Source organism: Aptenodytes patagonicus, chromosome 30, assembly GCF_965638725.1.
Source record: "Aptenodytes patagonicus chromosome 30, bAptPat1.pri.cur, whole genome shotgun sequence".
NCBI classification, from domain to species: domain Eukaryota; kingdom Metazoa; phylum Chordata; class Aves; order Sphenisciformes; family Spheniscidae; genus Aptenodytes; species Aptenodytes patagonicus.
The window spans coordinates 415,770-440,521 of record NC_134978.1 but is presented as its reverse complement, the minus strand read 5'-3'; the positions used below and the strand labels follow the sequence as shown (position 1 = coordinate 440,521).

Below are 24,752 nucleotides of genomic sequence, written 5' to 3'. Positions count from 1 at the left end.
GACCCCAGCACCCGAGTGCCACCCACAAACACCCAGACACCCCCCCCCCCCGAACGCATCCCTCGGTGGGCGCCTTGGGGTGCCCGGTGTCCCCTGGGTTCCCCTGGGGTCCCCGTCCCGGGGACATACCCAGGGCGGGTCCTGGCATCCCCACCGGCCCCGGTGCCAAACGGGCATCCCCGGGGGAAGCCGAGGGCACCGCCCGGCCCCCCTCGAACCGAACGCGCCCCCTCTCCGCGGCGCCCCCGCCCGCCCTTACCTGCATCGCGGGGGAACCGGCGGAGAGGAGGAGGAGGAGGCCGGGGAAGAAGCGCATCCTGCAGGCACGGACCCCGCCGGGGCCGCCCCGCTGCTGCCGGTAGCGGAGCTCCACCGGGCCGGGTCGTCCCCCGGTCGCTACCGGAGCCGGTCCCGGAGCCGCAGCCGCTCAGCGCCGCCGCAGCCGCATCCCCCGGCCGGGCCTCGCCGCCGCCGCCGCCGCCTTTGTCCGCGCCGCGTCCCCGCCCCGGCCGGGCCCCGCCGCGCTGCCGAGCGGGACCCGCCGCCGCCGGCTGCAGCCGCGGCACCGGGCCGGTGCAGGGGGCGGCGCGCCCGGTAGGGGAGGCTGGAGGCGCCGGGTCGGACCGGGCCAGGCTGGGCGGAACCGAACCGGGCTGAGCTGGGCGGAACCGAACCGGGCTGGACCGAGCCGAGCCGGGAGGGAGGCGACCGAGCATCCCCCCCCGGGGTACCCGCAGCCCGGCTGCAGGGATGCTCGGGGTGCGCAGCGGGACACCCGGTCCCCACGCCGGGGCGGCCCCGGGTCCCCTCTCCGGGGTCCCTGGGGATGGAGGTTTGGGGGGGGGGGGGATTGGGGGGCCAGCCCCGGGTTCCCTCTCCAGGGTCCCTGTGGATGGAGGTTTGGGGGGGGGGGATTGGGGGGCCAGCCCCAGGTTCCCTCTCCGGGGTCCCTGGGGATGGAGGTTTGGGGGGGGGGGGGGGATTGGGGGGCCAGCCCCAGGTTCCCTCTCCGGGGTCCCTGGGGATGGAGGTTTGGGGGGCAGGGGGGCAGCCAGGATGCCCAGGTCCTGCCGGGCTCGGGTCCGGCTGCCACCAGTGCTCCATGCCCAGGTCCCAACCCTACCCTCGCATCCCCCCCCCCCGGGGACAGCGCCTTCGCGGTCCCCCCAGAACTGTCTCACGGGGACACAACGATGGGTCCCCAGGGTGGGGGCAGCTCTCTGGGACTCGGGGCAGGAGGGGCCGGCAGCAGGCGCGGGCCCAAGCCAAATCCCCGTGCCCAACGGTCTCACACGCCCTCGTGCAAGTGGGGACACAAGGCCGGCTGCCACAAACCCGAGTTTGGGGTGTGCAGCCCCCACCCGCTCTGCAAAGGCTGCCCGTTTCCATGGAAATCGGCAAGGATTTGGGGGGGGGGGAGACGGCTTCAATACAGTCGGTTTATCGTACAGTAACTGCAACGGCACCAGGACCGTTGGGGCTGAGCTTCACGTGCGGCCCCAGCCCTGTCCCAACCTCCCCACGGCCCCTCTGCCGCGTGGGACGGGCTCTGCCGTGAGCTGGGGCGATCCCTCCCAAGGGGCAGGGGGGGCTCCCCCCGCCACCCACTTCCCCCAAGGGGGGGGGCAGAGCATTGTGGGGGCGAAGGAAGAGGTTTAACACCCACCACCGAGTCCCCCCCTGGGTCATGTCCTGGCCTGGCACGGGGACGCCGGCTCCGTGGCGGCTGGGGAGGGGGCTGGATCCGGGCCTGTACGGTCCCCGCAGGCATCGGGATGGGGCTCGCGGTGTCGCCGTGCCGAGGGCACATCCAGTGCTTCACTAAGGGAACTCTCGGGGAGCGTTGTAGCACCACGGGGAGGGGGCTGGCTCGAACCCCCTCCCCACAGACTGGGGCACCCTGCCCCAGCTTTCCCCCCCCCTCCCTGGGGAGCCGGCAGTATAAATAAGGGGGGGCCGTGCGGGCAGGAGGGGATGGCACTGCGGCGGCTCCGAGTCCTGAGTATGCCAGAGCAGGCCCTGGGTCACTGTCCCTGGCACGGGGGGGTGGCAGAGGGAGCGGAGAACCCCCCCAAGCCATCCCTCCCCGCGCGCTGTCCGGGGCCGCGCTCAGCCCATGAAGCAAACGGGGCCCAGCTCGAAGCCGAATTTCTGGTTGGCGTCTCCGAAGTCAACGACGGCCACGTCCGTCAGGGGCAGCCGCTCGACGTGGGACGAGGTGACCTCCAGCACCGTCCGCTCCTGGCCATGGCGTCCCTGCGGGAAGGAGGCAAACGTGGCATACGGGGTGCCCGGGTGTCCCATACGCAGGCTGGGACAAGCGATGGGGGGGCGTAGGCGGTGGGGACGGAGATCCTCGCGGCTTGGGGACTCACCTGGCAGCCATCGTGGAGGGCACGGACGGGGGAGGCCGGGTGGTCGTGCCCCAGCTCCTCCTCGTTGGCCCCGCGGAAGCGCAGGGCACGGGCAAAGGTGCCGGCGCGGGCATCGTACCAGGCGGCCGCGTGCTGGCAGTTCAGCGTGAAGTTCTGGCGGGCGCTGGCGCTCAGGAGACGCAGGAAGGTGAGCTGGGTCACGGGCACGGCGTTCCCGTCCGCGTCCACGTAGGAGAACTGGGAGGGGGAGGACAGCACGGGGGCTGAGAGACAGACACCCATCTGCACCCGCCTGCCCGGGGGCCGGGGTGACGCCACGCAGGGGGGTCCGCCTTCCCCCCCCCCCGACCCCAGGCCGGAGCACCAGGAGCTCCCACGCTCCCACCTTCTTGCCCCTTTTGAAGGTGCTGTACCACGTCCCCGGCTTCTCCCTGTTCCAGGCAGCCAGTCGGACCTGGGGGGTGACAGAGACAGTGTTGGGGGGCAAAGCCTCTCCAACCCCTGGCCCCACAGAACATGAGGAGAAGCGAACCCCAAACTGCCCCCCATCGTGCCCCCCCAGTTTCCCGGCGCTGGGAGGGCTGGGTGGGGGGCGTTTTCGGACACCTAGATCCTTCTCTGCCCCCGCTCGAACTCACAGCCTCAAATTTCTTATCGGGGAAGAGACAGGTCTCGCCGCCGGCTGTGAAGTTACAGAAAACCCGGAAGGCGTCTCGGGAGCAGCCCTGGTTGGGGTCAATCCAGTACTCGCCTGGGAAGGAGGGCAGGAAGGACAGACAGACGGATAGAAGATCTGGCTCCCTGCTGGCTCTGGCCGAGCCTTGGCAGGGACACGTCACGCAGGCACTGTGCGGCATGATGTAAAGTCCGTGTCCCGTCCCCCCTCAACCTGGCCCCCCAAAACCTCACCGTCCTGGAGGTGCGGGTGGCAAAGCTGTAGCTCCCTGCAGACCCGCGCAGGGCTCTCGGGGGTGCCCAGGGGCCGTCTCAGCTGCTCCACCTCGATGCGCAGGGAGCTGAGTGACGCGTACACCTCCTCCAGCCCCTCGTAATCCTGGGGGGCTCCTTGCTCTCTCGGAGCCCCTTCGGTTGCCCGCCGGTGCCTCCTGCTCCGGCTCGAGGGCAGCGGCTCGAGCAGCTCAGCTGGGCGGCCCTGGGACAGAGAAGGATGAAGGAGTGAGAGCAGCAGATGCGGGGGCCAGGCGGCAGGATGAGGGGGGTCTGGGGATGTCGGAGCCCTCCCGGGAAGGGACAGACGTGAAGTGGTGTCTGTCCAGAGCATCCCTTACTCACCGGTGGTCCCGGAGGACCGGGGGGCCCTGTATCACCTCGGGGACCCAGAGCACCCTGCAAAAGAAGAAGACTCAGCACCACGGAACTTGCTCCCCGCGACGGGCCCCGCTTTCTCCCCTGGGAGCACATTAGAAGCTGCCCTGCCGTCCCCATCCCTCCCCAGCACTCACCGGTGAGCCTTTGGAGCCCTTCTGCCCCAAGGGTCCCTGCGAGGAAGAGAAGAGAGAAGAGGGGCACTGGCCGGGCACGCAGCGATCCCATGGCAGCTACCCCCGACCCCTCCCTGGGACTCGGGCTCCCCCCTGCCCCTCTCACCCTCCCGTGGACGAAGCCCCCAGGGGTCTGCGGGGGAGTTAAGGGCAGGAGACCCTTGGTGAACCCACACAGCGCAGGCAGATACTCACCGAGAGCCCGGGGGGGCCGGGGGGCCCTGTGGGGCCAGTGGGTCCAGCCAGACCCTGTGGGTAGAGACAGCATCGGCCCCGTGCTCGAGGGGGCTGCGCCCCATCAGCTCCTGTACTTTGTCTCCCCCCACATTCACCCAGCCCCTGAGCTCAGGGGAGACACCAAATACTCACAGGGTCTCCTTTGGGTCCCGGGGGGCCCTGGATGCCCGGGAGCCCCTGGTCTCCTTTCTCCCCCATCTCTCCTGGCGGTCCAATGAGCCCAATCAGTCCAGCGTGGCCCTGGGGGCGAAGGGCAGCGTCAGGCAGCCCCCTCCCCAGGACCAGGGGGGCTCGGGGATGAGTCCGGGGTGAGGGATCCCAGCTCCTGCACAACTGTCACCTCGTCTCACCTTATCTCCCTTGTGGCCGGGGTCTCCCTTGAGGCCAGGCAATCCCACGGGACCCTGCAAGAGGCCAAGAGGGTGTCACTCACCCTGGACTGTGCCCAGCTCAGATCACCCGTGCCCAGGGCTCGCTCACCCTGACCTACCAGGGGACCGGGTGGTCCCGCTTGTCCTGGAGCCCCCAGCAGACCTTGTTCACCCTGGAAGAGACTCGGTGTGGGAGAGGGTCCCGAGGCCAAGCCCCCACAAAACACCCCTCCAAGCTGCGACCCCTCAGGCTGCAGCCATCATGCCCGAGGGGACGTCCCCCAGCTGCAGCCGGCCGGGGCTTTGAGGACACGGGCAGCCCTGCATCGGCACGGGAACATCCTCCCCGCAGCCCCCGACTCACGGCAGGACCGGGGATCCCACGCAGTCCTTCGGAGCCCGGCCGTCCGGGTGGCCCCTGTGCCCCCACAGGGCCTGTCTTCCCGGATGGCCCCTCAGTGCCAGGCTGTCCCTGGGGACAAGAGGACAGACAGAGCTGAGGCTGGCACCCCTCGGGACCCACCTCTCTGGGCGGGTCTGGTCCTGCCCCAGGCTGGTGGAAGCGCGAGCCTCTCCTTATCGAGGGGTGTGGGTTTGGGGCGTACCGGTCACCGCTCACCTTGGCACCTTTCTCGCCCTGACGGCCCTCACGCCCCATCGGTCCCACGGGCCCCTGGACGAGGAAACAGACACCGGGAGCTGCGCGCTGGCCGGGGCCAGCCCCTCTCGCAGTCCCACTTCACCCCATGCTGTCCCTCCCCATCTCACCCTTGCCCTTCCCCTACTCACCCTCCGTCCGGGGGGACCCGGGGGACCCGGCTCCCCTGATGCGCCTGGCGGACCCTGAAACGAACCCAGTGGGAGTTTGGGGTGAGGGCAGAGTCCCACAGCCAGGACTGGGGGAAGCGTGGAGGGCGAGGGATGCGTAAGAGCCCCGGGAAGCAACACGGCTCAGCTACAGCCCCTCGAGCCCCCCAGCCCAGGGTGGTCCCACTGGGAATGTAACCCCCTTCCTGCAGCCATGATAACCCCCAGCTGCCGCACTCACCGGCAAACCGGGGTCCCCACTGTCACCCTTCTCTCCAGCAGCTCCGTCCAGACCCTGTGACACAGGGGAGGGTGAGCACTCACCCAGTCGACATCCCCCCCCCCCCAAGACCACCCCTGGGCTGTCGGGACACCGGGAAGCACCGGCGAGGCGGAGTGGGGAGAGAACCGCGGTGTCCTGGAACCTCCCAACCCCATCACCACCCCAGGGTGACAGTAGCAGGTGACATCGGAGCACCGTGGGGGGACGTGGGGGCTGGCTCCAGCCCTGGGGAAGCCCCCAGGAGTGAGGTTGCTTCTGCTCTGCGGCCCCTCTAAGGGGTGAGCAGGGGCTACTCACCGGCACGCCGGGGTCTCCGGGGGGGCCGGGATCACCAGGGAAGCCGATGGGACCCTGCAGAGAGAATGGGACACGAGCGTGGGAGTGGGAGGGAGCCCCAGACCTTCTGTGTGCTGGGAAAGCAGAGGCAGGGAAAGGGTTTAGAGCCTGCCGGGCTATCGGGGGGGGATGTGGGGGCTTGGGGCAGTGTCCCCCTGCCTCTCCGTGCTCACTCCTCCCCTTACCAGGTTGCCTTTGGCTCCATCCTCTCCCGGTGGGCCCTTCTTGCCAGGGGGTCCAGCTGCTCCTGACTGCCCCGCGTCTCCCTTCTCCCCCACATCTCCTTTCACGCCCTGCAGAGGGACGGGGGGGTCACGTCAGAGCAGGGAAGGGGCAGTTGGGGCAGTAAAATGTTCACCAGGAGCTCTGCCTGTGCCTTCTGTGGCCAGCGAGAGCAGGATCTGGGCCCTACTCTCCTTGCCTTGTCCCCTAAAAGACACCCCCTTCCCCCCTGTGATACTCACGGGTGGTCCAGGCTCCCCCGGGGCTCCGGGATTTCCCGCTTCGCCCGGCTCGCCCTGGGCGAGAGAAAAGCAACAGGGCAGATGCTGCCGGGTGCTGGGTGGTGCGGGCAGCTCTGCCCAGCCCCAGCACCCAGACTGAGACCCGCACCGCCCTCCCGAACACGGGCTTACCTTTTCTCCCACGGCACCCGGCTGTCCCACACCGCCCGGCATTCCCTGGGGGCCCTAAAGGCAAGAGAATGGGGGGTACCCAACGTTGGGGGCAGCCCCTGCATCCAGCAGCCCCCGCCGAGCCCCTCCAGGGCCATACTCACCTCAGCACCGCTGGGTCCCTGTGGCCCACGGGGTCCCGGCGCGCCGGGGGGGCCCTGTGGGGAGTACAGAGAGGGGTCAGACTGCAAAGGGCAGCTGAGCCATGCAGCTCCCACAGGAGAGGGAGATGTGGGAAGCTGGAGACGGGGCAGAAGGAGGCGGAGGGGGAGCGGTGGGCACGCAGAACGGGACGGCCGCGGGGTTTCCTTACCATGGGGCCAACGTCTCCGTTCTCGCCCTTCTCGCCCGGTGGGCCCGGCATGCCCTGCGGGGAGCATGGGTTAGCCTGGGGGGTCTGGAAGCTCCACAGGCAAGGCAGAGGGTGCCCTGGCTCAGGCAGGCTGCGCGGAGCCTGGAGTCGTCGTGTCCCTCGTCCCTCCTGTCCTGGCAGACCCAAGCCCACGCCCCTCCGCTCCTTACCTGCAGGCCAGGGGGGCCGCTTAGGCCAAGGTGACCCCGCGATCCCTCATCTCCTTTCTGTCCAAACATCCCCTGCTGCCCGCGGCGCCCCGGCTCTCCGTCCGCTCCCTGCAAAGGGAGAGGTTGGGATGAGCGCTGCCTGCCCCACAGAAACCCCAATGTGTGGGGTGGAAGGGCAGGGAGGGGAGCCAAGAGGGGAGGTGGGGTTCAGTCGAGGGAATAAACAGGGTGGGAAGGGTGCTCGGCAGCTACTCACCGCGGGGCCGGGGTGCCCAATGGGTCCCTGGATTCCTGTCGGTCCCGGGGGACCCTATGGGACAGGAGCACCCCCATAAGGTTAGGGCAGCCCCCAAACATCTCCTGCCTCGCTGCTCCTGCCTCCCCCTGCTCCCGGAGCTGCTCTGCCCCTCGGAGAACCCCACCCTCCCAGGCAGAGCAGCCCCTCGGCACTCACCACCTCGCCCTTGTCGCCTTTGCTGCCCTTCTGTCCGGGAAGCCCCATCTCGCCCTGCCGCAAAGAGAAGATGGTGAGAGCCCGCGGCCAGCGAGAGACGTCGAAGAGGGAGTGCTGGCAGCCAGGGAAAGCTGCCATGGCTGGGGAGCCACGGCCAAGGAAATCCCAGCACCGGGGAAACCTGCCACCACCTGGGAAGCAGTGCCAAGGAAGCCTGCCAGGACCAACAGCCCGCTGCCGCCTGGGGAATCCCCGCTCCCGGGAAGCCACAGGGAAACCTGCCCCATCCCAGAGGTCCTCCAACCCTGGGACGTGCCCTCTGCCAGGGGACTTGTCCCCAGCGCCCGTCCCGGGGTACGTTCCCTCTACTGTCGGTAGCGAAGTATGAAGGAGCCATTGCTGGAGGTGCTGACTTACGTCCCCCCGACTTACCTTGTCCCCGTCTTCTCCGGCAGGGCCGGTGGGTCCGCCCGGACCCGGTAGCCCCACGGGACCCTGGATCCCGTCATGCCCGGCCGGACCCATGGGACCCCGCTCGCCCTGCAGGCAGGAAGGGGAAGGGCTGAAAGCAGGGCTGGTCGGGACCCACGGGAGACACAGCTCGTCCCAGCGCTGCCCCACACCTCCTCCCTCACCCCACACACCCTCTCGCACCTACCGGGGAGCCCTTCTCGCCAATGGGACCAGGGGGGCCCTGTGCACCCCCCCGGCCCGGCAGTCCAATGCCTCCAGCAGCCCCCGTGGGGCCTCGCTCTCCGGGGGATCCCTGGGGAGAAGAGAGAGGTGGGGTGGAGGGAAGAAGGCCCTGGCAGTCTTCCTCCTCTCCAAAGAAACCTTTCTCTTTATCAACTAGGATTTTAAGCAGGGTGGCAAAATTGTTCCCCAAGGAGTATATATATTCCAAGGGAAACCCCAAAACTCTGGATAACTCCTCAAATGTCACGATGCTTTGTACTCACCGTGGGTCCAGGGGGACCAGGGGGACCTTCCCCACCCTTCAAGCCAGGTGGACCCTGTAGGAGGGCAGGGAAGATGGTTAGAAAGGACCCTACTCCCCTTTCCCTAGGACCGTAACAGGCTGTGTCCAAGCCTGGGACAGCACTGACCGTCTCTCCAGGTGCCCCCCGTGTGCCAGGAAAGCCGTGAATGCCTGGGGGGCCGCTCTTACCGGGGATGCCAGTGGGGCCAGGGTCACCCTGCAAAGTGGAGAGCAGCAGCAGAGAGCTTTGCTCCGTCCCCACCAAGCCAGGGAGAGCCCTCGTGCCTTGCAGAGCTCAGAGGGGACCCAGTCCCGCTTGGCTCAGGCTTGTGGAGGTCCGGGTGAGCGGTCGGACCCCCGGCACGGCTCCTACCTTGGCTCCTTCTCGGCCAGCAGCTCCGGGCAGGCCCTGTTCCCCTGGGGGGCCAGGGGGGCCTGGGTGCCCCCTCTCGCCCACAGGTCCCGTCTCGCCTGATTTACCCTGTGGGGAGAGAGCAGGGTGAGCATCTGGGGGTCCCTCCATCCCACCGGGCTCGCTTCAACACAAACACCTCCTGCCTCCATCCCCAGCACTCACCTGGGGTCCCACCACCCCTGTGGGGCCAGGGGGGCCGGTTTTGCCATGAAACCCCTGCAGAGGAGAGAGGGGTTAATGCCAGGTATTGCCAGGTGACCCCTGCCAAGGCAAGGGAGGCAGAGGACCCACCGGCTCGCCACGCTGTCCCGGGTGTCCTGGCAAGCCGTCCTTCCCGGCGGGACCCTGGGCAGGAGCAGAGGTAACGGGGTGAGGGATACAGGCTGCGTGGCTGGGCTCCCCCCTCTGCTGCCTGCACCCCACAGGGCGCAGCGGGAGGAGGAGGACGTGCCAGCCCGACTCTGTGTCCCACACCATCTCAAGCACAGGCAGGACCATGTGCAGACATCACCACTTACAGGGGGACCTTTCGTGCCCGGGAAGCCATTGGGTCCCTGCGGACCTTGGGGACCCTGTGGGAGGGAGAGAAAACCCACGGTCAGCAGCAGAGGGGCTTTCCCCACGGCCCTGCAGCGCCCAGACCCTCTCCCCATGCCTGGCACCCTGTTTTCCCCATGCTTGGTCCCTTCCCGGGGTGCCTTTGCAGGATGACACCCCTCCTCTGTGCCTCGACCACCCCCCACTTACCTTCTCTCCCACCACGCCAGGGGCCCCGTCATGGCCAGGGTCTCCCTGAGGAGACAGAAACAGGCTGAGGGCAGCAGCGAAGACCCCCACCCTCCCCACCGCTGTGTGTCAGACCCACTGCCAGCACCCACAGCCAAGGAGCCCTGAGCACAGCAGAGAGACGGGGACGTGGGGGACAGCGGGGACCCCGTGGCCAGGCTCCCACCTACCTTCGGACCGGGTTTCCCCGTGGGACCGGGCAGACCTCGCTCCCCTGGAAGGCCCTGTGCAGGCAGGAGGCAAAGAGCGGGTTGAGAAGGTATGGGGCAGGGAGTGGGGCTGGAAGTGGGGTGAGAAGATGTGGGGCAGGGAGTGGGGCTGGAAGTGGGGTGAGGAGCAGGGAGACAGGGCTGGAAGTGGGGGGTACAGGGCAGGGAGCGGGGCTGGGAGTGGAGTGGGGAGCTGAGGGACAGGGATGGGAGTGGGGCAGGGAGCCGGGAGGGACACGGCTGGCCCCAGGGTGATTCCCATGGGATACAGACAGAAGTTTGGGATCTGGTCGCCGTGGGTTACAGTGGTCCCCAGGGTCTGGTTGCTGTGGGAAACGACTGGCTCCAGCCTAATTGCCATGGGATACCGGCAGGCTGCGGAGCGTGTTGCCGTGGGATACGGCAGACCCCAAGCTCTGTTGCCATGGGTTACAGCTGGCCCTAGGATGGTTGCCGTGGGATACAATCCACCCGGGAATGGTTGCGGTGGGATGCAGCTGGACCCCAGGGTGGTCACGGTGGGATACAGCTGGGCCTGTGGTAGTCACCGGCCACGGCACATGGGGTGATTCCTGTCACCCCCAGCTTGGGGCCGGGGCTGTGGTTACTCACCGGGGGCCCTCGCTGTCCCGTCTGCCCAGCCTGGCCGGCCTTGCCCTGCGGGGAAAGAGGAGGTGGTGGGGAGAGCAGTGCATGGGGCAGCCCCCCACTCGCCCACGCTCCCCCCACATTCCCCCCCGAGGGGACAGAGCGTGCCCAAGCGCGTTTGCAAGAGGGCATGTAGCATGGGAACTTAGCGGGCCACGGAGCTGGGTCCCTTCCCCGGCTTTGAGCTCAGCCCAGCCCCTCTCTGGCTCACAGAGGGGGTGGCAGAGCAGGATGTAGGGGACAGGGAATGGCCCAGAGGGATGGGACAGGGTGACACAGCGAGACAGGGCTGACTCACCCTCTTGCCTTTCTCTCCTGCCAGCCCCAAGGGACCCTGGAAGCCAGCAGAGCCCTAAGGAGAGAGAGGATAAGTGATAACCCAGGGCCAACAAGGCACCTGGGGTCCCGGGGACACCCCAAAGGCTCCCCTGCGCTCACCTTGGGGCCCTGGCGCCCAGGATAGCCCGGGAGACCTGGCACTCCCAGCTTGCCCTGCAAGGGAGAGAGCAGAGTTGAGCCGCGGGCTACGAGGGACGCGGGGACGGGGACACAGGGCTCCCCTCACCTTCTCGCCTGCAGGGCCAGGAGCACCCGGTTCCCCCATGGGACCCGTCTGCCCCTTCAGCCCCTCGGGGCCGTCTTCGCCTCGGGGGCCCAGCAGGCCCTGGTCACCCTGGAACGGTAACACAGAGGTGCGGGGAGCACGCTGCCAGGGGGACAGGGCTTCTCCCTTGGGTCCCCAGCTGTCCCCCCAGACAGACCCGTCCCCCCCTTGGCTCCATGCCCCCCCCACTACCACCCCGAATCCTGCAGCCAGCCAGCAAAACCCCACGGGGCTTCGTGGCACCTGCAGCCAACCCACACAGCCTTGACGAGGAGACCCCCCACCAACTTCCACCCCGGGGACCTCACTTACCCTGTCGCCCTTGGGGCCCATGTCCCCCTTAAAGCCGGGGAATCCATCTTCTCCCTGAACAGAGGCACGTTTTGCGGGGCTGAGATTGCGTTAGCCCTGGCGCAAGCCCCAAATGGGGTCACAGCGTGGGGCTGAGCCCCAAATCCCAATACAGAGGGGCTGCCCCCAGCTGCAGCCCAGGCGTCCCCCCACCCACAGCTATCTCAGGGCAGGGATGAGTGCCTCCCAACACCAGGGACCCATGGCTACCGTAGGACAAGGACCCCCGTCCCCTGCTGTCCCCTCTCCCCGACACCTCTTACCTTCTCCCCTTTGCTGCCCTTCAGGCCCCGCACGCCAAAAGCTCCCTGCAGAGACACAGAGGGGTTGGAGGGAGGACCCCAAACCAGAGGACACTGCCTGACCCCCCCCACTGTACTCCGGCAGAGCCCGGCAGAGGGGGAAGTTGTGCTTACCTTCACCCCACGGGGTCCAGGATAGCCAATGGGACCAGGGGCACCCACAGGGCCCTGGGGACAGAGAGAAAGTCAGCAAAAATGGGATTCCCGCCTTGGAAAGAGGACCCCTTCCTCCTGCCCAGGGCATGAGGGGGGGACGAGCCCCTTACCTGGAGGCCCTTCTCTCCGGCTGGCCCTTCTCGGCCGGGGTGACCCTGCAGGGACACACAAGAGGGTGAGCCCCAAGCTGGGACGGTGACGCTACCCTGTGGTCTCCGCTCCACCAGGGACCAGAGTGACCCCACAGCCCCTCGCCGGTACTCACCGGGGGCCCGTCGGCCCCAGCCACACCGTGTATTCCCGGCTTCCCCGGCAGGCCCTGGGCAAGAGGAGGACGTGTGGGGACACAGAGGGACTGGGGTCACCCCTGCGGCAGGTCCACCACCCACTCAGAGATGGGGCAGCTCTGGACGCCCCCATCCACTCTGGGTTCTGACTCACCTTCTCCCCTGGCAGCCCGACGGGGCCCTGGGGGCCGGGCAGACCCTGTGAGAGAACAGACCTGGATGCTGGGAAGGGGCTGAGGGAACACCCGAGCCCCCAGCCCCGTGGGGACACCCCGCTGGTCCCCCATCACCTCCATGTACCTGTGGACCGGGGTTCCCTTGCTGTCCCGGGGGTCCCGGCTCCCCGTGGATTCCCTGGGGGGGCAGAGAAAGTCCTTTAGTACAGCAAAAAACCTCCTCAGACCCCAGGATGTGCCACTCTGACCCTCACTGCACCCCCGTGCACCCTCCTGGCCCACGCACCCCACGAGGGCACGTGGCAGCTCTTGCCCCAGCCCTGCCTCCCCCTCCCTGGAGCACCCCGGTCTCTTGCTGGCTAATTCGGGCTGGGTGCTCCCAAGGGGGGCCCCACTGACACCCACCACGTTGCCTTTGGGCCCTGGTGCTCCGTCGATGCCGCCGACACCCTGCGGAGGAAGGAGGGAGGGTCAGGGCGACGCTGCGCCCCAAGGTGACGCCGCACCAAGGACGATGCTGTGCCCAGGCTGACGTGTGACAGAGAAAAATCCCCTTGGCCCGAGGTGGGGACAAATGGACAGACAGACAGGCAGGAGCAGTGTCTCATACCGGTGGTCCGGGGGGCCCAGGGGAGCCGCGTGAGCCGATCAGGCCTCGCATACCCTAGGGCCAAGGACAGAGGGGTCAGTGGAAGCTCAGATGGCAGCACTGACCCCAGCAACCCATATTCCCCGGGGTGGAGGAGTCCAGTGCCCAAATCTCTCCTCCAAAAAGCCACGGGGAGAAAGCCGGGGGCCAAGCTTGCCCCCCACCGCTCCTGGGGCTGGGGAAGAAGCCAGGCCAGGCTCCCGGTGCCGGCAGCAGGTACTTACGGGTTCCCCAGGCTGCCCCCGAGGTCCCGGGAGGCCATCCGAGCCCTAGAGAGGACAGAGCGGAGCTGAGCATGTCCCGCCAACACCAGCAGGGCCTGATCCTTTCCCATCCCTCCCCACACTCCTCACCCGGGCGCCTTTCTCCCCAGGGGGGCCTGCTGGTCCTGGCTTCCCCACGTCACCCTGTAGAAAAGAGAGGGTGAGGTGGCGTGCGGATGGTGGTGGCAGGAAGGGACACAGCACGGTCCCACTTACCCTATGGCCCTTCTCGCCCGGCAGCCCCGGCAGCCCGTCGAAGCCCCTGTCACCCTGTGGGGTAGGACAGGCGTCAGGCTGAGGCCACGTCACCCCCTGCTGCACAAGGACCCGGGTGTCCTGGCCCCCCAGCCTGCTGCCAGCACCGATACCACCCCACGCATGAGACCTTGGGTCCGGTTTCCCCCGGGATACCCCTGGCACCGTCCGCTCCAGCGCGACCCTGCAAGACAAGTCGAGGGAGTGGGAAGGGGCCCGAGGCTCAGAACCCCTCGGGACAGGGATGGGAAAGGGGCACCCTGGCATGTGACAGCGGACCAGGACATTTGGGGGAGGCAAAACCCGAACCCTCAGTGCTTACCCGTCTGCCCGGTTTCCCCGGCGGCCCCGATGGTCCCTGCATTCCCCGGGGACCCTGATGGAGAAGAGGGGAAGACGTCAGGGCCGGGCTTGCCTGCAGCCTTGCCAGACCTCTGCCAGGGGCATAACCCCGCACGCCCTCTCCTCGCACAGCCCAGCCCGAGCAAGACTCACCCGTGGCCCCATGTCCCCCGCGTCTCCTTTCAGGCCCGGGTGTCCAGGTAGACCCTACAAAAACAGAAGAGCGTGGAGACCCCACCATGAGCGTTTGCTCGATGCAGAGATGTGCCCGACAAAGTGCATCTTAGTGGGGTGGGCACCCCGCAGCAGCCCTCACACCAGCCGTACTCACCAGCGGTCCCGGGCGGCCGGTCAGCCCCATGGGACCTGGGGGACCCTTCATGGCAAGCTGGGGAGAGAAGGGAGGAGAGGCATGAGGGGGAGTGGGGAGGCTGGGCAGGGGGGCTGGTCGCAGGGGTCCTTACCTTCGCCTGCTGCAGGATCGCTTGGGCTTGGGCTTCTTGGAAAGAGACGGTGGGACCCTTGAGGGAGTCTCCGCCAAACTGGAACTGGGGGGGGAAGGAGCAGGGTGAGGGACAAGGGGAGGCACCGGGCCCCAGCCCTGGGGACAGCCAGCTCTGTGTCACCTAGAGAGCTGTCCCCCACCAGACTCTGCGGGGAGCAGGCGGAAGGGTCCCCGAGGGCCCCATCCTGCCCCAGCACTTACCGGCAACATGATCATGGTCCCCGCCGGGCCGCGGATCCCGTCAGCTCCCGGCAGCCCCGGCCGTCCCGCGGGACCCTGGCGGAGGGGAAAGGGGAGATAAGCAGTCATCGCGCCGGCAGAAGCCAGGCTGTCAGGTCAGGGCTTGCAGCTCCATTGCCCCGCGCGCACGCCGGCATGCACCGGCAGGAGCGCTGGGATGCCTGCAGCCCCAGCCCTGGCTGCGAGGCAGCTCTGGCCCCATCACAGCCCTTCCCAACTGCTCTGTACCTGATCTCCAGGGTCCCCGGGCAGCCCTGGGAGCCCCGGTGGTCCCAAGGGACCTGTTTCCCCCTGCGGAGAACATGGAGGCATGTTAACGCTTTGGTGTCACTAATCCCTCCCCACAGCAGCCCCTCGCTCCTCACCACAGGGCCTGGCGGTCCCGGCGGCCCCTCAAATCGCCGACCCTAAAGGAGAAGAGAGCAAGCCCCGTCCTGTGAACCATCTCAGATGGGTGGCCCTGGGGTGCCGCAGAGGGCTGGGGACCACACGTCCCCAGGGGGGCCGTGCCCCACTCACCGGCTCCACGATGGCTGGCTCGCCCTTCTCCCCCTTCAAGCTGGGCTCCTGCAAAACACCGGAGTGAGGTGAAACGGCCGAGAGCTGGGCTGGGGTGAAGGGCTCCAAACTGCCTACGTGGCCCCTGGACCCCATACCGTGGCCCCAGCTCGGCTGGCCGTAGCTGGGGGGGGAGGTCCCGGTCCTCATCCCCAGCGTTACCTGGGGAGCCTGGATCACCGTCTCCTCCCGCTCGGCAGGGCCAAACCGCTCCCGGCTCGCAGTGTCCCCGTCATAGTAGTCCTCATAGCCTGGCAGCTCCCTGCTGTCAGCCCCAGTGACTCCATCCTCCTCAAGTTCAAGCACAAGCTCCTCACCAGTGTCCTAAGGGAGGGGGGAGATGCTGGGGGTGCGAAGGGGGGGGGACCTCCCCTGCCTGCTCCAGGCCCCAGCCCTGGTGCTACCTCGAAGGGGTCAGTGCCGTTCAGGGTGACGCTCACGGTGGTGGCAAGGCTGGAGGGGACCAGCGGCAGGGAGCTCTCCTCCGCGGACGGTGTCGGTGTGGGCACGCTGGCCTTGGGCGATGCGGAAAGGGCGCAGGGTGAGGAAAGGAGCGCTGCGGCAGAGGGAGGTGCTGGCCCATGACCCATGTGGGGTCCCGCAGGCCGGCAGGGCCAGGGGATGCCCTGCTTTTGGGGGGGGGGGGGGCCACGGTCGGACTCGGGACATCCCCACCCCACCACAACCACTGCCTGGCTTTGGGACACCGGAACTGTTCCCTTTTTGGAACAAGGCACCGGGACTCCCATTCCTCAGGGACAGCTGGCTCGCAGCAGTGCTGGGGCAGAGGGGAAGGCGAGCCAGGGCTCAGCAGCTGCTGCTCCCAGGCACAGGGGCGGCCGTTCCCCCCCCCCCACACGCCAGGGCCGCACAGCGCCTGGCTCCAAGCAGCACCTGGAGCACAGCCACCCCTCGCCGGGTCTCTCCGGCCCGGCTCAGCCAAGGCTGACTCATCGGCAGGAGGGGCCACCGTCCCCAGGCCGCCCTTGGCCAGCACCGCCGTTCCCAGCTGCAGCCATGACCCATTTCCAGAGCCAAAGGGGCCAAAGGCAGAGGCGGGGGGCTGCCTCCTGCCCTGCCCCGGCGTCTCCACCCAGGGGATCCCCACCGGCTCCCGGGACACGCTCCGCAAGGCCAGGAGCCGTGGGGATGGCTCAGTCCCAGGTGCCAGCGGGATCGGCATCCTTGTGGGGATGTGCTGGCCGCCCGGGCTCTCCCGAATCCCGGGGAGGAGCCGTTCTGGCCAGAGCCCTGCAGTCACATCCAACAGACTCAAAGGTCCGGCTCCACGGGGGCCAGAGCGGCTGAAGCCAGCCTGCTTTGTCCCAGACCATGCAAAGAGGAGGCTGGGAGTCGCTCTGGATGCAAGAGGCCGCGTGTGGCACGGCACAAGCTTTGTGCACAGACACAACCAGTTCTGGGATGCATCTGGGTCCGCCTCAGGTCATGCACACCCGGAGCCGCTCTGCATTTAAGCCAGATTTGGGTCCCGGCTGTCCCGTCTCAGCATGAGGAGCCAAGCCGTGGCACGGCACTGGCCGGCGGGCACTGGCGAGCTGCGGAGCGGGCACGCCGCAGCCAAGCACAAGCAGCAGGTTAGCAGAGCTGGGTTAACCGGGGTGGGTTAAGCAGCCGCAGAGGCAGGTTAGTCGCGTTCTCTACCTGGCTGGCTACAACGGAGGGCACAGAGGCCTCGTGCTGCTCCAGCAGCTCCTTGTTCCTCTTCTTCTTGCCCTTGCCCTTGCGCTTGCCTTTCCCCTTTCCCTTCTTGCCCTTCCTACGTGGGGAGGTGGTGGGCTCTGGGCCGCTCTGCAAGGGGCAGCGCAGACACCGGCGGGGAGAGAAACACAGGCGTCACGGGCCCTGGCAGCTCCCCCCACGGTGACACCATGCCTGGCAGCATCCATGTGGGCTGCCCGGCAGGGTGGGGGCTCCCGAAGGTCCCCCCCCAGCCTTTCCCCTTCCCAGCTTGGGTGCCTACCTCCTCCGGGAAGGGGGCCAGGAGGGGGTAGAGCAGGGGCTGGTCGCAGCCTGGCATGTAGAGCTGGCAGTAGGAGCGGGCGGCCTCGGGGTCAGCCACGATCAGCAGCTGCTGGACATCACCCTGCAGCAAAGGAGAAGCAGGGAGCATGAGGGAGTGGGTTTTCTGCCCCCCCATATCCACACCCCGGGCCGGTTAGTTGCCCACGCACACCCCGGACATGCGTGCAAGTGCCGGTGCTCATGGCCAGCTCTGTCTGGGCGGCAGCCGGCTGGTCCGTGGGTGGCTCGGGACAGCCAGCGTGGACACCCCCTCAGCCGAGCAGAGGGTGCAGGGGGCGGCGAGGGGACAAAGGGACCCTTGTCTGCCTGCTGGGGACAAAATGGGCGGGGGGGGGCCAGCCCCACTCGCCTCGCTGCCTCAATGCCGTCTCTTTGCCCATGGCCCGACATTTGCAGTGGGCAGGAATGCAAGGAAGGGAACCAGGTCACCCCATGGGGACGGGGACACCCCATGGGGACAGAGAGCAGCCCCCAGTGCAACTGGGGCCTCTACCGACCGCGGCAACTGGGTCCCCCCCTTCCCCAGACCCCTCGCTACCAGGGCAAGGGTGCTGCGGGACAGCCAGAGGCTCTGGCACAAGGATTTGGGGAGGGACTCACCTCGAACACCTCCTCGTCCAGGAGGCGGGCCCCGAAAATCGTCACCCCCTCGGTGCTAACAAGGGGCTGAGGTCCCCGCTCCAGCGGCAGCGTGGCGAGGAGGTGGCAATCCACCAGCAAGGAGACGTTGGTGCCCTCCACGGCCAGCGCCACGCGGTGCCACCTGCGGAGACGGGACTCGGTCGCAGCGAGAGGGGTCGGAGAGACCCCCTGTCACCCCCCGACACTCACCTGCCGTCGGCCAGGTTGACCCTGCGGAAGACAGGGTACTGCTCGGGGGCCGGCCGCCCCTCCTGGTCCTCATAGAGGAAGACGGGTGAGAGTCCGATCTCCATGCCCAGCTGCTGCACGCCTCGCTCGTCGTAGATGGAGAGCAGGAAGGCTTGTCCTCCGCGCCGGGCACGCACTGTGGCCAGGATGGAGAAGTCCTCGGGGAAGGAGCCATCTGTAGCAGGGAGGAAGGGGGGCAGCCATCAGGCTAAGCCCCCCCCCGCTGAGCCCCGAAAGGGGATGCTCGCCCTTGGAGCTGCTTGGTTTGCACCCCGTGATGGGCTCGGTGGCCCCGCGGCCGCCCAGTGCCGTACCGGGGAAGAGCTGCCGGGTGGGTGCGCTGAGCTGGGTGCGGTTGTCCACGCGGAAAGCGAAATCGGGGTCTTCGGTCCCCGGGCGCTGCGGACAGATCCCGGCGGTGACGGAGATGCCATCCCGGCCATCCTGCATGCCCAGCGTCTGCAGCACATCCACGGGCAACGCTGCGGGGCGAGCGGGGACCCTTCAGGGGATGGGGACCCACCGGAGACACCCCGGCTGTTCTCCATGCCTCCAGCTGGGGACCGCAGCCACATCCCCATCCCCCTGCCTGCCTCCTGCCAAGCCAGGCCGGCCCGGTGCCAGGCAGCTGTGTGGGCCCAAGGTCCGGTCCCGCAGCCGCCAGATTCCTTCACCGCATTCCTCCGCCCCCGGCCCTGCTCTGCACCCCACAGCACGGGTGCACCCCGCGGGGCGGGAGGGCTCCGTCACCCACGGGAGACCCCCGTCATCCCTAAGCGCAGCCCGGCTGCACCCAACTGGGAGCGTGGGGAGAGGGTTGGGGGTGCTGCCCTCTCTCCGCAGGGAGCCGGACCCCAATCATCGGCTGCGCCCGGGCACGTGGAGGGTTAATCCGGCACAGCCAGGTGTGCAGGGGGGCGTGCGGGCTGGGGGTGATGACTGCAGCTACATCAGAGAGCACCGGGGGGGGCCCCCACCCCGGGGCAGCAGCCACCCTCCCTGCCGGAGAGGCCTGTCCAGGCAGGCCAGGCAGGGGGATCCGGGGCGGGGTGGCAATTCCTCCTGGGGCTCCCCAAGCTGCTCCCAGCCCCCCCGGCCCGGCTGGGGCACCCCAAGTATGAGTGTGGGTACGGCAGGACAGGGCCAGGCTGGGAACGGGCTGACCCTGCACAGGCCGAGCCGTCTCTCAGGCCCTCCTGACCCCGGCACATGGGTCCGGCTTCCTGCCGGTGCTCTCCGGGGAGAGCCGTCACCCGGCCATGGCGTGCCGGGGTGTGTGTGGGGGGCCCTCCCCCCCCCCCCCCCCCCCGGGCTGGGAATCCCCGGTACAGGGCTGGTGGGTGGCCCTGGAGTGGCTGTACCGGCCAAGCCCCTCCAGACGCCAGACCCGGGCGTGTGCGGCGTGGGGGGCTCGGGGAGCTAGGGGGGGACGGGGGTGCCAGCAGCTCGACACCGCTCTTGGTAAAGCCAAGGGGTAGGGTGCAGCGAAGCCAGCGGGAGCGGGGTGAGGGGGGCCCCCACGGCCCCCCACGGCCTCTGGGAGCCCGCGCCGGTGCTAATCCTCATTATTCACGCTCCAGGTGCTCCCCCAGACCCCCCCCGCCCCCCGCTGCCCCCTGGCCAGCCAGGGGACCCAGGCATCCAGCTCCCCATCCCACCCGCACCCCCGTCCCGGAGGAAGCACCCCTGCCAGGGGACCCGGGGGGTGCACCCCCACCCCGGGGGAGCACCCTCGACCCACAGGGAGCACCCCCACCAACGATACAGGGGGAGCACCCCCAAGGGACCCACGGGGAACACCCACGCCCCGGGGCAGAGGGGTCCCTGTCACGGCTGTGCCATCCCACGGCCGGAGCCACGGAGGACCCCCAGAGTCCCATCTCGGCGGGTCGCCCCCAGGGGTGCCCCGCCCCCCCCCGAAATGCCGTGGCCCCCCCCCCCCCGGCCCTGTCCGTGGTGCTGAAGGCGGCGGGGCCCCCGGGGGGCCCCACGCGTGACAGCACCGGGGATCCCCGCGGGGACTCCCGCGTCCCCCCGGTCCCCACGCCGGGTCCAGGGCGCTCAGCCCGTCGGTTCCCCTCACCTCCCCGCGGAGCCGGGGGTTGGGGTGGTGGGGGTGGGGGGCGAGCGGGGACACGCGTGGGCGTGGGGTCCCCCCACCCGGTGCGCGTTACCTGCCCTGGCCGGGGGCAGCCCCTGCAGCACGGCGAGGAGCGCGGCGAAGAGCGCGGCGGGGACCGGGCGACCCTCCATACCCGGCCCGGCGGGTGCCCGGTACCGGAGCTCGTAGCCCGCCCTGCCCGCTCCAGGCTCGTCGGGGCTGCGGGGAGGGGAGGGGAGGGGAGGAGAGGGGAGGGGAGGGAAGGGGAGGGGAGGGGAGGGGAGGGGAAGGGAGGGGAGAGGTGGGGAAAGGAGGGGAGAGGAGGGGAGGACCGGCCCGCCGGGAGCCCCCGCCTCCCTCCCGGCCCGGCCCAACGGGCGGGCCCCGGGACCGCCACCGGAGGGGGGGGGGTCCCGGCTGCGAGCTCCCACCGCCCCGAACGGTGCCGGGGGCCGACGAGATTCCCCAGGCCCGCAGCGAAGTTTAGGGGTGCAGGGCCCCCCACCCTGCTCCCAGCCCCACAGAAAGATGGGGAGTTTAGGGGTGCAGACCCCCCCACCCCACTCCTAGCCTTGCAGCAAGGACAGTGGGTTTTGAGGCGCAAAGCCCCCCACCCCACTCCAAGACCCACAGCAAGGACGGCGGGTTTTGGGGTGCAGACACACACCAATCCCCTCTCCCAGCCCCGCAGTGAGGTTTAGGAGGGCAGAGCCCCCCAATCCCACTGCCAGCCTCGCAGCAAGGGCAGTGGGTTTTGGGGTGCAGAGCCCCCCACCCTGCTCCCAGTCCCACGGCGAGGTTTCGGGGTGTACGGCCCCTGCCCCACTCCCAGCCCCACAGCAAGGATGGCGGGTTTTGGGGTGCAGAGACCCCCACCCTGCTCCCAGTCCCGCAGTCAGGTTTAGGGGGGCAGAGTCCCCCACCCCACTCTCAGCCCCACAGCAAGGATGGAAGGTTTTGGGGCGCAAAGCCCCCCACCCTGCTCCCAGCCGCACAGCAAGGACAGGGAGTTTTGGGGTGCAAAGCCCCCCAACCCCACTTCCATCCCCACACCAAGGCTGAGGATTTTGGAGCGCCCATCCCCACAGCAAGGCTGGGGGGTTCAGGGGACCCCCCCACCCCACTCTCAGCACCAAGGCTGGGGATTTTGGAGCACCCATCCCCACAGCAAGGCCAGGGAGTTTGGGGGACCCCCCACCCCACCCCGCGGTGCAGCTGCCGTTCAGCCGGGCTGGCCCCCGGGGCCCGGCTGGCCGGAGTCGCCCCATTGCCTCATCGCCTGAGTCACGGCCGCTCGGCTCCGCTCCCCCGGTTTTCCATTTCCCAGCAAATATTTACCGTCGTCTCTGCAGTAACAAGCCCCCGCGGATGCCCCCGGCCCCCCGAACCCAGCCTCTGCCCCCCCCCATCCCCTCCAGGCTCTGGGGGCAGCGCAGCCCCCTCCCCAACCCTCAGCCACCTTGTCCCAGCTCCCCCACGGACCCCCCCATGACAGGTTTGGAGGGCTGTGGGGTCCCCGACGGGCCCAGGGTGCAGGGTGGGCGCCTCGCTACAGGGCCGCAGCCATGCGTGCCATCGCCTGTCCCCCCCATCCCACGTGCCCCGCTGGGGGGGTCCCTGAGGGCTGCCGTGCCCCGTGCTGGCAGGCAGGGGAGGGGGCCGTGGCCCGGCGGACCCCCGTGCCCTCCCCAGGGCTGCCCCGAGGAGGCTGATCCTGCTCCCACGTGACGCCGGGTCCTGATCTCTTAAGAGACTTTGGACCAGAGGCCAGCGCAGCCATGGCCACCCCCGCGCCCCGCACCGTCCTCATCACCGGCTGCTCCTCTGGCATCGGCCTCGCCGTCGCCGTGAGGTTGGCACAGGACCCCCAGCAGCGCTTCCAGGGTGAGCAGCGGGGAGGGGACCCTTCCACGTTGTCCCGGGAGAGAGATCCACGACCCCACATCTGCCCCTGGCAAGGAGGGAACGGGATCCCTCCGGGATGGGACAGCGGGCCGGGGGGGGTGCGGGGTTTGGGGTCCCACCGCTCCGTGCTCACCCCATCCATCCAGCCCTGGAGCCTCTTTCTCCTCTCAGCCCCCAGGACTTGAAGTCCCGCGGTCCCAAGCTCGCAGACCCCCCCCTCAGCGCGCCGAGGCGTCCCTGTGCCCCCCACCCACCGCCCCGCCAGGCGGAGCAGAGCTGGGGACGTGGGGCAGCCCCACGGGGACACGGACAGCGCGAGCAGCGCGTGGCTGCGAGCGCACACGCACGTAACCGGGGCCGGCAGCACGCTCCCACCCGGATGGACACAGACGCGTGTGGTCCCCGCACATCCTCCTCGTTCCCGTGCCACCCGCTGTCACACACACACAGAGACGTGTGCGTCCCCACAACTCCGCTGCCCCACCACCGACCCCGTGCCAGGGCTGGGGATTACTCCTGGGGGGGGGATTAAAGGCCGTGTTACCAAAGCAGCTTAGGGAACGTCGTCCCGGCTCGACCTTCCGACCCCAGCTGGAATCCGGGATCCCCCTGATCGGGGCTGGGGCTCCCCGCAGTCATCGCCACCATGCGGGACCTGCGGAAGAAGGAGAAATTGGAGGAGGCGGCGGGACCGGCGCTGGGAAAGACGTTGAGCATCCAACGCCTGGACGTCTGCAGCGACAGCTCGGTGGCAGAGTGCATGGGGAGCATCCCCGGGGGACGGGTGGACGTGCTGGGTGAGCGGGGTGGGGGGTGTGGGGGGCCACACGGGGCAGCCAGGGGGGGTGAGGGGGGTGTCTCTGAGCCCACCCCCCGCCATGCCGCAGTGAATAACGCCGGCGTGGGGCACATCGGTCCCGTGGAGAGTATCAGCGTGGAGGAGATGAAGCGCGTCTTCGAGACCAACTTCTTCGGGGCCGTGAGGATGATCAAGGCCGTTCTCCCCGACATGAAGCGGCGGCAGAGCGGTCACATCGTGGTCATCAGCAGCGTCATGGGGCTGCAGGGTGAGGTGGGGGGGGGGTGGGTCTCACTGCAGGGGGGGGGGTCTCGCCGAGCTCAGCCCCTCTCCACCCGCAGGGATCATCTTCAACGACGTTTACGCCGCCTCCAAGTTCGCCGTGGAGGGATTCTGCGAGAGCCTGGCCGTGCAGCTGCTGCAGTTCAACGTCTTGTGAGCGTGAGGGGGCACGGGGGGGACCCCAGAGGGCCCAATGGTGGCTCTGGACCCCCACCCCGAGCACCCGCTCCGGCCCCGCAGTGTCTCCATGGTGGAACCGGGCCCCGTGAACACGGATTTCGAGCTGAAGCTGATGGAGGAGGTTTCACGCTCCGAGTTTCCCGGCACCGACCCAGCTACCGTGCGGTATTTCAAGGACGTGTACTTGCCGGCTTCCCACGAGATCTTCACCACACTGGGGCAAAGCCCCAGCGCCGTGGCCGAGGTGTGGCGCTGGGAGGAGTTGGGGGGAGCTTCTGGAGGGGCTCTGGGAGAGCCGTTCCCGGCCCCACGACGGCCCTGAGCCCCGCCTCTCCGCTCGCAGGCGATCGTGAACGTGATCGGAGCCAGGCGTCCGGCTTTCCGCACGCAAACCAACCGCCTCTACACGCCGTTGGTGGCCCTCAAGTACGCGGATCCCTCGGGGGACCTGTCCGTGAGGACCTACTACCGCCTGCTCTTCGACTACGGCACCCTCTTCCACCTCAGCATGGGCGTCCTGCGGTGCCTCACCTGCGGCTGCTTCCGACCTAGGGTCACCCCGCTCTGAGCGGGACACCCCGGGGAGGGGCTCGGTCCCTTGGTGGTGGGGAGGGGGCTACGGCTGCGGCCCCGCACCCCCCGACATCGTTCACAGCAGGACGGACGGACGGACGGCGCTGGCGGCTGAACGCGTCCCCCGGGGTCCCCCGGTGCCGGAGACGGAGAGGGGGGTTCTTCCCAGCGGGATGGGGTCCCGGTGGGGCTGAGCCTTCTGCTGGATGCAGAGGAGGGGGGGGAGCTTTGGGGGAGCTGGGGGGAGCCGGGGGGAGGGGGGGGGGGGGGCGTTGAGGAGCCTTGGGGGGAGTTGGGGGAAGCTGTGGGGTGAAGAGTCTTGAGGGTGGGGGGAGCCTCGGGGGGCTTTGAGGAACTTTAAGGGCTAGGGAGCCTGAGGGGCTTTGGGGAGCCTGGAGGGGTAGGGAGCCTGGGGGTCTCTGGGGGACCTGGGGATGTTGGGGAGCCTGGGGGGGGGGGGCTGGGGAGCCCGGAGGGGGGCTCTGGGGGACCTGTGGGGCTCTTGGGGGGACCTGCAGGTGTTGGGGAGCCTCGGGGCGGGGGGGGGGTGTCTGGGAGACCTGGGGGTGTCGGAGGGGGGCTCGGAGGGATCTGGGGAGGCTCTGGGGGGGACCTGGGGGGGCTCTGGGGGACCTGGGGAGCCCGAGTGGGGCTCTGGGGGTGTTGATGAGCCGGGGGGGGGGCGGGGGAGGGGAGCTTCTGGGGGTCTCGAG

General features: G+C 68.9%; 2 protein-coding genes across 2 annotated transcripts; one reads left to right on the top strand and one right to left on the bottom strand.

The window, feature by feature from the left end:
• Positions 1-1,425: 1,425 nt before the first annotated feature.
• Positions 1,426-24,060, bottom strand: COL5A3 (collagen type V alpha 3 chain). Its single transcript, XM_076360729.1, has 68 exons — positions 23,998-24,060; positions 22,750-22,860; positions 18,514-18,681; positions 18,161-18,374; positions 17,930-18,092; positions 17,268-17,390; positions 16,949-17,095; positions 15,691-15,801; positions 15,449-15,610; positions 15,248-15,295; positions 15,094-15,135; positions 14,957-15,019; positions 14,690-14,764; positions 14,448-14,531; positions 14,315-14,371; positions 14,137-14,190; positions 13,964-14,017; positions 13,772-13,825; positions 13,603-13,656; positions 13,477-13,530; positions 13,348-13,392; positions 13,085-13,138; positions 12,880-12,924; positions 12,599-12,652; positions 12,453-12,497; positions 12,277-12,330; positions 12,122-12,166; positions 11,970-12,023; positions 11,817-11,861; positions 11,515-11,568; positions 11,164-11,271; positions 11,037-11,090; positions 10,897-10,950; positions 10,563-10,607; positions 9,912-9,965; positions 9,703-9,747; positions 9,474-9,527; positions 9,247-9,300; positions 9,118-9,171; positions 8,914-9,021; positions 8,668-8,757; positions 8,521-8,574; positions 8,220-8,327; positions 7,994-8,101; positions 7,562-7,615; positions 7,364-7,417; positions 7,108-7,215; positions 6,899-6,952; positions 6,690-6,743; positions 6,547-6,600; positions 6,376-6,429; positions 6,097-6,204; positions 5,873-5,926; positions 5,534-5,587; positions 5,275-5,328; positions 5,105-5,158; positions 4,850-4,957; positions 4,605-4,658; positions 4,465-4,518; positions 4,247-4,354; positions 4,073-4,126; positions 3,839-3,874; positions 3,669-3,722; positions 3,285-3,528; positions 3,014-3,126; positions 2,761-2,829; positions 2,376-2,612; positions 1,426-2,256 (listed from the first exon to the last, which is right to left on the bottom strand). Exons 3-68 carry the CDS (start codon positions 18,647-18,649, stop codon positions 2,110-2,112), a joined length of 5,214 nt encoding a protein of 1,737 aa, XP_076216844.1. The 5' UTR covers positions 18,650-18,681; positions 22,750-22,860; positions 23,998-24,060; the 3' UTR covers positions 1,426-2,109.
• RDH8 (retinol dehydrogenase 8) lies at positions 22,079-24,034 on the top strand. Its single transcript, XM_076360728.1, has 6 exons — positions 22,079-22,184; positions 22,841-23,002; positions 23,093-23,272; positions 23,346-23,439; positions 23,527-23,710; positions 23,810-24,034. Exons 1-6 carry the CDS (start codon positions 22,079-22,081, stop codon positions 24,032-24,034), a joined length of 951 nt encoding a protein of 316 aa, XP_076216843.1.
• Positions 24,061-24,752: the final 692 nt, after the last annotated feature.

What these genes read in the sequence shown, in the direction of transcription:
- RDH8 (XM_076360728.1), top strand. Translation starts at nt 22,079, where the DNA reads ATGGCCACCCCCGCGCCCCGCACCGTCCTCATCACCGGCTGCTCCTCT. An exon ending in CCCCCAGCAGCGCTTCCAGG is followed by an intron (nt 22,185 to 22,840) that starts GTGAGCAGCGGG and finishes GGCTCCCCGCAG; the next exon opens with TCATCGCCACCATGCGGGAC. An exon ending in GCCCCAGCGCCGTGGCCGAG is followed by an intron (nt 23,711 to 23,809) that starts GTGTGGCGCTGG and finishes CTCCGCTCGCAG; the next exon opens with GCGATCGTGAACGTGATCGG.
- COL5A3 (XM_076360729.1), bottom strand. Translation starts at nt 18,649, where the DNA reads ATGCAGGATGGCCGGGATGGCATCTCCGTCACCGCCGGGATCTGTCCG. An exon ending in TTGGCGAGAAGGGCTCCCCG is followed by an intron (nt 8,102 to 8,219) that starts GTAGGTGCGAGA and finishes TCCTGCCTGCAG; the next exon opens with GGCGAGCGGGGTCCCATGGG. An exon ending in GCGGCCCCCCTGGCCTGCAG is followed by an intron (nt 6,953 to 7,107) that starts GTAAGGAGCGGA and finishes TGCTCCCCGCAG; the next exon opens with GGCATGCCGGGCCCACCGGG.